The sequence below is a fragment of the Lates calcarifer genome, linkage group LG21 (assembly GCF_001640805.2).
Source record: "Lates calcarifer isolate ASB-BC8 linkage group LG21, TLL_Latcal_v3, whole genome shotgun sequence".
NCBI classification, from domain to species: Eukaryota; Metazoa; Chordata; class Actinopteri; family Centropomidae; genus Lates; species Lates calcarifer.
Window position 1 is genome coordinate 537,150 of NC_066853.1, and position 15,961 is coordinate 553,110.

General features: G+C 38.5%; 4 protein-coding genes across 4 annotated transcripts in view; all 4 read left to right on the forward strand.

Moving 5' to 3' along the window:
• or55e1 (odorant receptor, family 55, subfamily E, member 1) overlaps nucleotides 1–15,961 on the forward strand; it is a 134,693-nt gene that overhangs the window by 72,874 nt on the left and 45,858 nt on the right.
• Nucleotides 534–1,463, forward strand: LOC108902840 (olfactory receptor 142-like). Its single transcript, XM_018704853.1, has one exon. The coding sequence runs from the start codon at nucleotides 534–536 to the stop codon at nucleotides 1,461–1,463; it is 930 nt and encodes a 309-aa protein (XP_018560369.1).
• On the forward strand, nucleotides 7,362–9,612 carry LOC108902839 (olfactory receptor 52K1-like). The gene is made up of 2 exons (XM_051065507.1): nucleotides 7,362–7,375; nucleotides 8,664–9,612. Exons 1-2 carry the CDS (start codon nucleotides 7,362–7,364, stop codon nucleotides 9,610–9,612), a joined length of 963 nt encoding a protein of 320 aa, XP_050921464.1.
• LOC108902838 (olfactory receptor 52K1-like) lies at nucleotides 12,798–13,769 on the forward strand. Its single transcript, XM_018704851.2, has one exon. It carries the CDS (start codon nucleotides 12,798–12,800, stop codon nucleotides 13,767–13,769), a length of 972 nt encoding a protein of 323 aa, XP_018560367.1.

Genomic DNA, 15,961 nt, shown 5'->3' on the forward strand with positions numbered 1-15,961 from the left:
TTTAAAAGAAGTTGAAGCAGAGTTTCAACTCAGTGAGGACAGGCTCACATTATGAGTACAGCAGGACAGCAGGTGAATGCTCACATTTACACAATGTCACAGATTTAGTTTTGTAATTTCTAACCAAAACATCACAGTGACTTTGAAATCCAATGGATCATTTAGATATGCCTTTTACAACAGTTTCCATGATAATGAATTTGTTTTGCATTACTACAATAATTTCTGTTCATGTGTGCTTTATGTTTAAGTTGAAAATTGTGCCAAACAAGTCTGAATTGAAGCTAGTTAAATTTTTACAAATCTATAACAAAAGGTAGCTTAATTATTGTTTTGTGTGCACAGTAAAATTGTTGAGAACATCCAGAAGGATCATGATGAACTCTCAGTTATATAGTTTATTTCAGTTTGGCAAATCTACAAAAAATGTCATTTTACAAGACATAGATCAGAGAGGTCAATAAAACACACATATAAATAGAAGAAATATGTTACCCTAACCCTGTTCAAACTTGTGTACCAAATAGTTGATCATGATGAACTCTACACAGGTTTCATATTTCACACTTGCTGCCTACTTTGACACTGGAACTTTTAAGTACTTCTATTTCATGATTGTTCTCTCTTTATACATTTTTATTGTCAGCATAAACATTTTCCTGATAGTGATTATCTGTATGAACAGAAGTTTACATGAACCTATGTACCTGTTTCTGTGCAGCCTGTTTGTAAATGAACTGTATGGTAGTACAGGGTTGTTTCCATCTCTTATGGTTCAGATCCTCTCTGACATTCACACTGTTCCTGCTTCTTTTTGTTTCCTGCAGATTTATTGTGTTCACACGTATGGAGCTGTAGAATATTTAAACTTAGCCATCATGTCTTATGACAGATACCTCGCTATCTGTTATCCTCTACAATATAACACACGTATCACATCTAACAAGATTGCCATGCTTATAGCTGTAACATGGCTCTACCCTTTGCTTGCATGTATTGTCACAATATATTTGAATTCCCATTCACAGCTGTGTGGGAACATCATTTACAAAGTTTACTGTGATAGTCACTCTGTTGTCAAGCTTGCATGTTCAGAATCCCTTGTAGCTAATATATATGGGCTTATTGCATCTTTCGGCACAATCTTTGGTGCTTTGATTTTTATTATATTCACTTACATTAAAATTTTTCTAGTTTGTTTCTCTGGTTCTAAGCAGACCAGACAAAAAGCTGTCAGTACCTGCACACCTCACCTTGCTTCTATCATTAACTTTTCTGTTGGGGCTAGCTTTGAATTATTACAGAGCAGGTTTAACATGACAAGAGTCCCAAATATGTTGCGAATTTTCTTATCATTATACTGGCTTACATGCCAGCCACTCTTCAACCCTGTAATGTATGGCCTGAATCTGTCCAAAATCCGTATGACTGGTAAAAGTCTGATATCAAATGTAGGCTATTAATATTAAGTCATCTAAGAGATCTACTCACTGACTTTAATTTGATCTGACCGTTTAGTATTTTAATGCAGAACTGTGCATGTTCTCATAATGTAAAAAATAAAGTAAATGAACTGAACTTCTCGACCTGTTTGGCCTCTGTAGATATAGGGATATAACGTCCCCAATACTGCTTTACAGTTGAATGTATTTGATAAAACATAAGAACTCAAAATTACCTCCGTAAGTATTTATTTATCTTTAATTCTTATTACCTTATGTAAATTACAGCTGTGATCCATGCTATATGGCTATGGGTCTTAATTGGATTCTACTGAGCACTACTGCACAGATATTTTCAAAATGTACAAATCATATGTATGACTGAAGATAATATAATAGCAAACACAGAACATAGTCATTTCTTTAAATTAAATTTGCATTCATGATTTTTTTTTTTTTATGTTTCTACCTCTTCCGCCTGTTTCTTGTGCTTCTGTAACATTTGAATGACCCCTCTCTAAAAGTCTTGTATTTTCTTATTTATGCTGACGAGGTGGTGGGGATACAGGTAACTTAGTGTCTTAGTGGCAAATCTAGAGTAAAAATAATTATAGACCAATTGCCTTGACTCTAATTGAAATGAAGTAATCTTACAGAATAATAATGCTACAGGTTGAGAGTGAGTTCAGAATCCCATCAAATATCAGGTAGGCTCACATTTCACAAGATTATCCAACTACATGGCCTGAAAAGTTACTCCTGATCTTCCCCTTATTATACTGAAGTGCATATGTGGATGTAGGAAGTTGTTCACCAGCATCAGCAAAGTATACATAAAGTATCAAAAGTCAAAATACTCTAAATGTAAAATAGCCCCTCTCAGAATATCGTGTTAATAAATATGCTTTATTGTATTATTATTTATTCTTTTTGATGAATTAATGTAAGATTAAACATTTTATTGATCCCAGGAGTGAAATGTAACATTACACCATCAGAAGAAATAGATGACAGAGGTCAGTGTACAAATAAGTAGAAAAAATATGTTACCCTAACCCGGAACCTCTAACCCCCTAGCAACTAACCATAAGACCAACATTAAATGGTAAAAATCTACAAGTTCAATTTGCTTATAATCTAATGACACAATGAATATAATACAGATGTAATAACAATAATACAACTATAATATGATCAGTATAGTAGAACTACACATATACAAATACGAGAACAATGATATGTAAACAGTATTTTAATCTTGCTTTAATGATGGTTTAGTTGGACGTAATATCAACCAGTTTCTGTACTGTAGTCTGATCCATAATTCAATTCAGTTCAGTTCAGTTTTATTTATATAGCGCTGAATCACAACAAAAGTCATCTTGGGGATGGCTGTGGCTCAGGAGGTAGAGCAGGTTCGATCCCCAGCTTCTCCAGTTTGTGTCGAAGTATCCTTGGGCAAGATACTGAACCCCACGTTGCCCCAGATGTGTGTATCCTTGGTGTGTGAATGGGTGTGGATGTGTTAGAGCGCTTTGTGCGTAGAGCAAGCACTGTATGAATGTGTGTGTGAATGGGTGAACGTGACACGTAGTGGAAAGCACTTTGAGTGGTCGATACAACTAGAAAAGCGCTATATAAGTACAAGTCCATTTACCATTTACTCAAGGCACTTTTCATATAGAGGAGGTCTAGACCCAAGTAAACACAGTAAATCTGCAGGAAACAAAAGGGAACAAATACAGTGTGAATGTCAGAGAGGATCTGAAGCAGAAGGAATGGAAACAACCCTGTACTACCATACAGTTCATTTACAAACAGGCTGCACAGAAACAGGTACATAGATTCATGTAAACTTCTGTTCATGTAGATAGCTACAATGAGAGAGAGAGCGTCTTCAGAATCCAAACCATCAGAGGCAAAGCAGAAAGAGAGATGTCAACACAGATGTGGACCAGGTGCTTGAGTTTTGTCTTGCAGAGGACATTGGCATGGGAGTCATATCTACAGTAGTCCTGATTACATGGACCTTTGGAAGAGTAGAAACGTAAACCCAGGATTTGTGAACAAGCCAGAGACATGGAAACCCAGAAGGGAATTGGAGACTTTATGACGCAACATACAAAGAATGGGGAAAGTTTTTCTCCAGGCAACAAAGGAGGAAAATTAAAACTCAGAGAATCAACACCTGGAATTTACAGAAAGGACCGTGGGAAGAAGCGCCACCAAGTGTTTGATGGTAGTGTGTCCTTCATTAAGGCCATCTGTTCACAGAAACTGCCATTTAAAACATTCCTGCAGAATAATAACCTGCTGCCAGAATCACCATCATCAGTGTATTCAGACTGGAGTTTCTGATCTGTCTTGGGATCACAGGAATCTCTCTAATATCATCCATTATTGGTAACAGTCTCATCAGTGTCCCATCTTCAGACATGGGAAAAAAGTTGATTACAAATATATTTCAGCAGGTTTTTGTTAATAAAATCAAGACTACTGCCACTCACACCCTGGCTCCTGTTGACCTATGAGGTCAGACTGACAGTGGCCAACAAGAGTCTGATCCCACAGGACCTCCTGCTATATCATTTGAACAAAGCCCAATATGACAGTTTTACATATTTACTGCAATATCAATTTAGTAATGATACATCTCTAAAAAGGTTCAAACAAATTAGATTTTCATCCACTAAACATACCTATTTTATCTTACCTCTACTGGACCAACATGTAGACCTTTTCTGCTGTGATTTCGTGCTCTACAAAATATATAAATTGACTTGACTACACAGTCTCCTTTTAGTGGCATAACCAGCTGATAACATAATAAACATACATGTTGACTGTCATGGATTATGTATTGGTGAGATGATTTTTACAGAAATTAATTCAAACCAACGGCTCTTTAGGGGGGAGGAAGTTTATCTAAAAACTGATAATAATTTAGAAAATAAATGTGAATTAAACAGGATTTTGTATTTTGGATAAGAATGACAACCTATTACCTATTTCCTATGTGTGGAGTTGTTTTTCACTTCTATTTTCTATTCCAAGAACTATCTAAGAATGTTTGTGCTTGTGTGGTTGCTGCAGCAACTCCAGCTGAAAACAAACACTATCCTTCCTGTGGTGGCACTACACAGGAGGCTAAAGACCCAAAACAAAGGCCTTATTGCCTCTGCAGTGTCCAAGTGTCCGCACAGACTCCGGTCTCTGGGGTCCGGCCTTGTGTTTTGTTACAGATGAAAATAGCTTCTGTTGATGAAGCTGTTAGAGAGAGGAGCTCCACTGGGACTCATTACTGAGAGATGATGAAACCACACATCAGAGTCTCCACTGACTCTCTGTCCACCACACATCACTCTGGCCTAAACTATGAAAATTAAACATCTTTTAATGCAGAAACATCTATGTAATAGACAACAATTTCCCACAGGGGATTAATAAAGGATTCTCATTCTGGTAATTACCTGTAGATGACATAAAGTCATAAAGTACCATTAAAGAATAAAGTAATGGTATTTCCAAGTCCTTTATTACTTCATTTATTTCTATACAGTTACGTTTTTGAAGACAAGCACAAAAGACATAACAACCTCCTGCTCAATCAACTCTGCAGCCATTTGAGGAAATTATGAACATAAATGTGTTTACATCAAGTGCAGCGGTGAAAGGCCTGCCAAATAGGCTCAAAGACAGAGATATAGAGGACGTTTGCCATAAGTATCAAAGAATGTCAGCAGAGTTTATGGACTTTTGGACTTTTTAAGTTAATGCAAATATTGATAATAGAGAATTTAAAAATCAACAAAAATCAACCATTTTACTAACATAAACAGAGATCACTGACATTTAGACAAGATTCCTCTAGAATGGCTTTTTATTAGAAACTATGATCAAGATATGTAGAGTTTAGGAAATTTTGCAGTGTAATTTGTGTTACTTTAATACAGTCTGGTGTTAACGTGCAGAAAAGTGATGAATATATAATATATCCATCTTCTTCTATAGCTGTTTTATCTCTTTGACATGTGTTTGATCACCTCTCTGCAGATGGATATCTATCATCTGTTCCACATAGAAGTTTCCATTATTGTGTTGCTCTCTGAGCTTGATACTTAGTATACTAGTAATTTACTTAGTAATACTAATAGTTTTAGTAATACTAATAGTTTTAAGCTTCCTCTGTAATTAGTTTGGGCCTGAGTAATCTCAGATGAGCTTTCACTACTTCATATAAGACTCCTGATTAACTCCCTTATGCTGTGTGATTTCTAATGTATAGTTAGGGCATTATAATGTATAAAACCTCAAAAGGATAACTACACTCAGATCAGGATAGGAGGAGTGAAGCATCTGTGGCAGTCCTTTTTATGGAAGTTCAAGTGGGGCCCCACATGCCTGTTTGTCAAGTAGTCCCCTTGCAGTTTTACAGATTTAAGTTCTCATTACTGTCTTATATCACATGCTGTTCTGACCTTACTGCAATTCACAGAAACAGCCACCCAGGTTTCAGTGGTTTCCTTCTTCTTGACCCTTAGATCCCCTCAAACCATATTAGGTGTTCTCTGGGTTATAGTGCTGACAGGCCCCATTACCTTTTAGGGGGTAGACAGGAGTCTGACTCTCCTTTGTCATTTTATCAGTTCTGGCCAGTCACACTCAAATCACCATGGGTAGGATTCCCGTCCAACATGGCTGAGGTCAACACTATGCCACTGGGCCTCCCCCTACCTGAACCACAGCTACCCCCATGTCCCCAGGCGTTCATTGTAAGCTATCTGCATTTGGATTGTTAGTCCCCAGCTCATATTTCCATTTATTCCTTTGGCAGATGTAAATATAGGCCAGGAGCCAAAAATCAGAATGCAGACACCAAACTTTTGATGGGGAAGATATGATTATCCCACCACTGCTCCATTGGCCCCATATCTATTGTGTTGTCCCCTTTAAACCTTGAGTGAACGCACATTCAAGTGGTAAAAGATCTAATTTAAAATAGAAGAGAAGTGCTCCAATAAAATTGTGGGAGCTCCCGCAAGAACTTAATGAAAGCCTATTGTAAGAGCAATAATACAATAATCTGATGGAGTAATTAAGTAAATTTTGGACAGTAATTGTCAATTTGAAAGAATAAATTGCAAATCTATTCAGATTAGCAACAATTTTGCCATTCAGCTATCCAGACTCAGTTCTGTTCTTTTTACAGGAATAACTTTTCATTTGTTTAGTGCCTTTGAATAATAAAAAAATTATATTCTGTTACGTGGCACTGTTGCACTGTGGGATTTTCAGTCCGACTCTGCCCCTGCGATGACCCTGTCAGACAGAGAATATTAAAGAGCTGATTCAGGACTCAGGGGTTCATGGGTTTGCAGGTGGATGGATGGGTTACTGCAGAAAGGACAGTGCCTGAAATCATCAACCTGCAGACAACTCCTGAACACCAACCAGTAAAAATTTGATTTCCTTGACTCAGACACAAATCTGCCTTACTCAACATAGATACATTTCTGGAAGACACCAGCGCAACTGAACTGAAAATAGGTTAAATAATCGCTCTCCACAGGCTGGATCTTTTGATTAATTGTCATGTATTTTAAGCTTTGTGTTCAAAGGAAAATGAGCTGCCTTCTGCTCTTTGTGCAATTTGTTTGTGAAAATGTTTCATGGTGTTGATGTATTAATTAATGTATTTCCTTATGCAGATATTTGCTGTGGAGCCCTCTCACAGTTCTCCTGAAGCCAGAAGAAATATGCACTTTGAAATATTAAGAAAATGAAATGTGGTAAATGTGGCTATGTATCTGGTGGCATGGTTTCTCCGCATGTCTGAAGTTATCTCACTTTTGTTTACATAGCTGGAAATCACAAAATTCCCACAGAGGCCTTTACAATCTACTACATTCAAGACCCTGTATGTTAGAGCCTCTGTTCATTTCACTCTCCCGTGTGGCATCAAAATTACAGGAAACATCACCAAAAGACACTGGTAGGCCTAAAGAGACAAGATAATCATTAGGAGTTTGGGTCTTATGTTATCATAGCAGATGTGTTGTTGATGTGTGTCCAGAATCTTGGCAGATGTCACCACAGTCTGTTGTTCTCATGTTGCTGATATTCTTGCTACTATTGTTGTGTTGACTGCTCCTTATTTCTGTCAGTCAGAATACAGAACTATAGTTAATACCAGGGAGTTTGGTACAGTAGGAAGCTACTAGTTGCAGCCGACCTTTGGGCCTAACAAAACCTGCAAAATGTTTAGAAAACCTGAAGTCATGACAAAGACAGCTGAGCTGTGAGGATGTTGAGGAGTGAAGGTTTGAGGAATATCAGGTGGAAGTAGAATCTAAAACTGGTCTGTTACAGTTTTGCAGTAGCTGTACACTGCACATGTTTCATGGTTGAATTAAAAAATCATCACAGATTGTGGTATATTGTGGAAATGAGTGACAGGATCTTCAAACAAAATGAAGCAAATCACTGAAAAAAAACAACCCTGGCAATGATAGAAATAAGTTAATCTCTGTTAAAAACAGGACTAATTTCAGCCCATTATTGTGACTGTTTTTAACTGTATTTAAAATATGTTTTTAGGACTCTGACAGTAATAGATTATTGGGGAATTCAATGTACACAAATTCATAAACAAATGAAAAAAAGAGAAAAGGTTAATCTGCTTTTTGTCTGTCATCATGTTACAGTTATATTCACATTTAGTTACAGACATTGAATTATACATGGAAAATCATCACTGTTTGTCAGCAGATCGTACTCTGTTTTCACTCTGGATTGTCAAACATAACTGATATAAAATTTCACTTTATCAGAAACAGTTTAACTCCTTGCACATATTTTATATTTAACATTTATTGATTCTTTATTCATTTTTGTCATTGTGATTCTCAATATTACAAATCTATGGTTTAGATGTCCACTCTGTTAACATGACATCTGTTAGATATTTTCATGATTTCATTCTTTTATGTTTTTCAAATTGTAAAGGCCTATGACGCAAATTTGCAAATATTTCTGACATCGAGCTATATAGAAATAATCTGAGTTAATGGTTTAGATTTAGTTTTTGGCTGGCATTGCTTAGACAGTGACAGTTTTATTTTGTTAGGCTACAGGGCATCTTACAAGAACTAATCATTGTGTCTCTGTTTTCAGGCTTATTGAGCTAAAACCTTGGACCTGGAGGTTTTAGGAGGAGGGGAGGATGGACAACGTCTCCTCACACAAACACTTTATCCTCAATGGCTTCAATGAACTCGGAGCACTGAGGCCCGTCCTCTTCATCCCATTCTCCATCATGTTCATTGTGTCACTGTCCGCAAACTCCCTGCTGATATACATCATCATTTCACAGAGAAGCCTCCACTCACCGATGTGCATCCTCATTGCCGGCATGGCATTTGTGGACCTGAGCCTCCCGGTGTTTTATGTCCCAAACATGTTGCTGAGCTTCTTGTTTGACTGGAGGGGGATCTCTCTGATGGGCTGTCTGGTTCAGATGTTCCTCATTCACTTTGTAGGAAGTTTTCCGTCCACATTTTTGGTATGGATGGCGCTGGACCGCTACTTTGCCATCTGTACACCACTTTACTACCATGAACGCATGGCTTTACCAAGATTCCTCAAGTTTGTGATCCCTCTTGTGATCAGAAATGTGGTTATAATTTTGGTGGTTGTGACTTTGGCAGGAAGGTTGTCATTTTGCTTCAGAAACGTGATAAACCACTGTTTCTGTGAGCACATGGCCTTGGTGGAGTTGGCCTGTGGAAGCACAGCCATCAACAGTCTGGTGGGGTTGATGTTTTTGTTCCTTGTCATTGTGGTTGATTTCTTAATCATCACCACCTCTTATATCATCATATTCAGCTCTGTCCTGAGGTCAAGAACTTCAGGTGTCAAAGCTCTTCATACCTGTGTCACCCACCTTGTGGTCATCAGTGTCAGCCTGATCATTGTACTCACTGCTTCCCTCTCATATCGGGTCAGAAACAATCTCCCTGCAACCATTCGCGTTTTCCTCAGCACCATGTACTCCCTGTTCCCGAGCTGTTTCAACCCAATCATCTATGGGATTAGAACCAAAGAGATCCGACAGCACATCCTGAAGACACTGTTGTGCTGTCGCCTTGTCCAGACTGTGCCCCACTCTTAAGAAGTGAATAAAAATATAGTGAGATATCTCTGTTGAAAAAGTAGATTAAATTTTTTGACAGAAGTAAAAATAGTCATGATAGTATAAATCATAATACATTAAATCAAAATTATGAGATATTCCAGACACCCTGTTCCCCAGTAACATTTTCCACTCCCCCAGGGGGAAGTTCCCAGGCCAGATGGTATGTTATGCTTCCAGCAAGTTCTGGGTGTACCCCGGGGTTTTCTCTCAGTTGGATGTGCCATGTGAAACATAGAACATAGATCAGCAGTTTCATCTTTAGGCTCAGCTCCTTTTGCACAACAGCAGTCTTGTTGTTGATGCTGCACCAATCCACCTGATAAGTTTCCTGGTACATCCTACCCTCACTCATGGACAAGACCCTGAGATATTTAAACTCCTTAACTTTAAGCAGCAACTCCCCCCCAATCCAGAGGGAGCAATTCACCAGTTTCTTGGAGAACCTTGGCCTCAGTATTGGAGGTGATGACCCTGATCCAGACTGCTTCAGACTTGGCTGCAAACCACATTAGTAAACTCTGAAGTTCACTGTCTGATTAAGCTAACAGAACCACACCATCTGCAAAGAGCAGAGATGCAATTCTGAGGTGTGGCCATCAAGGTGGTGGTGGACACCAACAGTGACAGAGGCCTTTTGAACCTGGATCACCCAGGTCTCCTTAAGCAGCACCCAAGAAACCAAGACTGCAGCTTTGATAGTCACCAAACCAAAGGAAGGACTTTTGGTTTGCCTTAATGAGGTTGTAGTGAACTGTCTTAAAACTCAGCTTTGCCCAGGATATTGTCACTATAAGAACGTGCTTCACTTCAGTTAGGTTATTGTGGGTTATCAGAAGTAACATTTTAGGGACCCTCTAAACACAATTGACACATCCTTTGTGGAGGAGGTAGGGTTGGAGGACTTAGGGAAAGCTTTTTTTTTTTCTTTTTTTTTACTCCTCAGCTGTCCAAAAACTCAATTCTCGGCCCTCTTTCCCACTGCCCCCACCTCCACCATCTTAATAGCCTTTGGACTTGTGTATGCAACCACTGGAATGCACTTTTAATATTTTTATGCACTTTAATTATAGTTTTTACATTATTTTTTACCAACACTTTTATTTGTGTATGTTTGAGATGTGCGTGTGAGTGAGTCTTGCAGAGCTGTTTTAAATTTCGTTGTATTTTTTTTTTTTAATGCAATGACAATAAAGACATTCTTCTTCTTCTTTTTGGCCAATTACAATAATATTAGAATACAATCACTGCTCGTTCATGGTGAAATAATCCACAGTGGTGAAAAGTAAATTCTCATGCTTTTGACTTAAAGAGTTGTACTTCAGTCTACTGTATGGAAATTTCATGTTAAAAGTGATGATTTTGACTGAGCAAAAAAAAAGTTCTGCTCAATCAACTGACTGTAACTCCCAGGACAGTGTCCTGCTTATTGGTAACACCAGGGTAATCTCTTTAACCTAAAGGCCACATCGTGATTTGATATTTTGTTCAATCCCAGATTAAATCATGTGAAAACTTTTGTTGACAATCCAAAACAATGGTCTTAGGTCTCATTGTGAGTCATTGCTCGCTGGGATTTTCAGTCTGTCACACCAACAGTGTGACGAGGTATTGGAGTTTGTCTCTGCAGCCAATAAGAACATCAGACAGAGAATATTAAAGTGCTGAGTCAACTGTTTCAGCAAGGACATCAGCTGATATCATCGACCTGCAGACCTGGGACATGTTTAGAGACGAACTCCCAAACACCACCAACAAGTAAAACTGCTGATTTCTTTTCTACAGAGCTGAACTGTCAGCAGCTCTACATGTTTAACTTTTCATGTTTGAGTCCTTCAATCTGATTTTCTTCAGACTAGTGTACAGACTGTGGTTGTAGTGATTTGATTTGTAACATTTCTAGTTAAATTTCTCTTTTCACTGGCCTAATCTTTTGATTGATTTCAGTATCTTTTCAGTGTGTCTTCAGTTCTCTCTTCAGTGTGAAACCAAACACTCTGGGGAGAGATGAGCCACCTCTGCTCTTTGTGAGGTTTGTTTGTGAGTTTTTTTTCCCCAAGGATGTGTCATTCTGTTGATTCATTTCAAAGTTACTGAATAAAGAGACCATTCTTTTAAAGGTTAAGAAAATACCATGACCACCAAAAGACTCTGATAGTACTAAAGAGACAAGATAATCATTAGGAGTTTGGGTCTTATGTTATCACAGTAGATATGTTGGGTATTCTGCTGAATATATCCAGAATCTTGGCAGGTGTCACCACAGTTTGTTGTTCTCATGTTAGATTTAATCTTTATTGTCATTACAATTAATGCTCAGTATCAAATACAACAAAATTATCTGTGGCTCATATGTCTAGTGCTAAAAAATAAACATATATAAAATAAGTGATAGACACCAATGAAATCAACATGTGACTTTAAAAGACAGCCATTAAAATATTAAGTGGGTTATTGGTCATCTATAATATTGCACTTCACATATGGCTTAAATATTGCTCATAAAGTTGCAGTGTAAGACATTCAAGTGTTCTGTATATTGCACATCATTTATTGTTTATTGCACGTATGGCCCAGGGAAAGAAACTGTTTGTGAATCTGGTGGTTGGTGTTGTTGATATCCCTTCTACTCATGTTGATCTGTTGACTGCTCATTTTTTCTGTGGGAAAAAAACTTGTAACAGACCACCTGTGTAGTTCAACTAAGTTCTGAAGGTTTTTTTGTTTTTTTGAGCCCATGTGACTGCACTGCACGTTTCATATACTGATTGGCTGTTTTCTTAGTTCTGATTGTCAAATATTACTGATGTAAAACTGAACTTTATCAGAAACAGTTTATTACATTTATTATTTCTTTACTCAGTTTTGTTTCTCCATATTGTAAATGGTCTATGGTTTAGCTGTCTACTCTGTAAAGATCAGATTGTTATATGTTTTACAGATTGTAAAGGCATATGATACAAATCTGCAAATATTTCTGACATTGAACTGTACAGAAATAATCTTACTTAATATCTTAGATTAAGTTAGTTAGTTGCTTAGACAGAGACAAAGTTATTTTGTCAGACTACGAGGCATCTAACAGGAACTAATCATAGTGTCTCTCTGTTTTCAGGCTGATTGGTTTAAAGCCCTTAATGAGGAGGTTTTAGGAGGAAGGGAGGATGGACAACGTCTCACACAAACACTTTATCCTCAACGGCTTTGATGAACTCGGAGCACTGAGGCCCGTCCTCTTCATCCCATTCTCCATCATGTTCATTGTGTCACTGTCGGCCAACTCCCTGCTGATATACATCATCATTTCACAGAGAAGCCTCCACTCACCGATGTACATCCTCATTGCCGGCATGGCATTTGTAGACCTGAGCCTCCCGGTGTTTTTTGTCCCCAACATGTTGCTGAGCTTCTTGTTTGACTGGAGGGGGATCTCTCTGATGGGCTGTCTGGTTCAGATGTTCCTCATTCACTTTGTAGGATCTTTTCAGTCCACATTACTGGTATGGATGGCGCTGGACCGCTACTTTGCCATCTGCATGCCACTCTACTACCATGAACATATGGTTTTACCAAAATTCCTCAAGTTTGTGATCCCACTTGTGATCAGAAACATCCTCATGATCACAGTGTTAGTGAGTTTAGCAGGAACATTGTCATTCTGTGCTTCAAATGTGATAAACCACTGTTTCTGTGAGCACATGGCCTTGGTGGAGCTGGCCTGTGGAAAAACTGCCATCAACAGCCTGGTGGGGTTACTGACTGTGTTCCTCACTCCTGTAGCTGATGCCATCTTTATCGCTGTCTCTTATGTGGTGATATTTAGGTCTGTGCTGAAATCTGGCAGATCAAGTATCAAAGCACTTGATACCACCATCACCCACATTGTGGTCATCAGCGTCAGCCTGACTGTGGCACTTATTGCTTTCCTGTCATACCGGATCAGAAATGGTCTTCCTGCTGCAATGCGTGTTTTCTTCAGCACCATGTACCTGCTGTTCCCAAGCTGTTTCAACCCGATCATCTACGGCATCAGGACCACTGAGATCCGAAAGCACATCCTGAAGAAGCTGACATTCTGTTGCTTTGTCCAAAATGTGCCCCAGTCTTTAAGAAACCAGAAAAAAACAGTGATGTAAAATATCTCTATTATAAATAGGCTCATTTCTATGAGGAAAACAAATATATTAGAACTTTTAAATGATAAAAATGAAAATCTTGGTGCAAGTTGCATAAAAATTAGGTTAAAGTGTGGATACTCATGAGCTCAGGTGATGCTTTATCACTAGAAGTAGTAACTAGTAGGCACAAGATATCCACAACAAACACCATGTTTGAGCTTAAGTAGGTGGTAACTAAAAGTGTAATCAGTACCACAACTCCATCGATCATCATAACATCTGCAACTGTATGTGTTGGACACCTGGGGGAGAGCTGTAAGCCAATCACTACCTGGTGTTGAGTTGGATCAGGTGGTGGCTCCCCCACCACCAAACCAAATGTTTTACAAGGGTGAACTGTGAATGTCTGGCTGAGGTCCTTTACTGCAGGCTCTTCAACCTACATCTCTGGAGAGACTGGGGTCATGGAGTATGCCATGTTCAAAGCCTCCATGTTGGAGGCAACTGCTCAGACCTGTGGTAAGGTTATATGTGGCTGTCAGGATGGTAATTTGAGAACATGGCAGACACCAGCAGTGAAGGGGGCCTTTTGGGCCCAGGCCAGGAATGCAGCTTTGATAGTCACCAAACCAAAGAGAAGGACTTCTGGTTTGCCATAATGAGGTTGTAGTGAACTGTCTAAAAACTCAATGAGGTTAGGCAGAGCTTTGCCAGAGGATGTTGTCAGTATCAGGACCTGCTGCACTTCACTGTAGTTATCATGGGTTATTGGAAATTGCATTTTAGAGAACTTCTAAACATAACCTACACATACTCTGTGGAAGAGATAGGGTTGGAGGACTTTGGGAAAGCTTGACCCTCTGGCAGAAGTCACTGATGTAGTTATAAGCTCTTTAGGCTCCAGAGGTGACATTCAACCCGTGTCTACATTATAGGACACATGGTGACTATTACCATGTCTCTACATTAAATACCAACTAATCAGAATATAGCATGAAATAACACTGCAGAACATAAGACATAGGTTTGATTTTTGCAGTTCCAGGAGCACTGTTTAGACAAAAATACTCTGAGTGCGAAGTTTTCCAAACATGGTGTCTCATTTTGGCTGTGTGATGCCACTGGTCTCTGGGATTTTCATTCCATCACACCGACAGTATGATTTTTGGACAGCCAATGACAACATCAGACAGAGAGCATTAAAGTGGTGACGCAGAGGTTCAGTAGTGACAAGAGGATGGAGGGATGACTGCAGGAAGGTCAGCAGCTGATATCATCAACCTGCAGAACTGGGATGCATTTTGAGTGCAATAGTGCATCAATCAGACAGTGGAGGGGGATTATTTTAGTTGTCATATATCTTGATTCTAGTGATTTGATTTGTGACATTTTGTGTATTTAATGTAGTTAATTTAGTTCACTCCAGTGGCTGAAATTTTTGATTGATTTCCATATCTTTTCAGTGTGTCTTCAGTTCTCTCTTCGATGTGAAAAACGATGAGCCACCTCTGCTCTTTGTGAGGTTTGTTTGTGAGTTTTTTTTTTCCCAGAGATATTTCATGATTTTGATGTAGTACTTCTTCCTATCAAACCCTTTCAGATTTCTCTTGAAGCCAGAAGAGAAGTTTACTGTTAAATGTTAAGAGAATGTGGTTGTCTGTTACTTTGTGACAGACAATAAAATTGTTCTATTCTATTCTATTAATGTAGCTGTGTGTCTGATAGCCATGGTTTCTCAACATGTTTATCATCAGCTCAGTTTTATTTTTTATCGCTGAAAATCACAGCTTCCCCTTAGAGGCCTTTACATTCTATAGCTACAACATTCAGTACCCTATGTCTTAGATCCTCAGTTTAGAGAAGGTAAAACTCTCCCTTCTATCAAGTGGCCTCAAAACCACAGGATCAGGAAACATGTTCTCATGTTGCTGATATTCTTCCTACTAATGTTGATCTGTTGACTGCTTTTTCTGTTTGCCAAACTACACAAGTGGTCTGTTGCAAGTTTTTACTCTCTCTGATGAAGTTATCAGTTTTTGCCGAGACCCTGTGAGAAAAGTAGCTCTGCACTGCATGTTTCATTTTTGAATAGATTTAAATACACAATCCATGATCCAAATGTAAAACATCTGCAATAGCAAAAGTCATATTAATAAAGTCCGAAAAAAAATCTCTTTTATAATAGTTAATAAATCATTACAGATCATGTT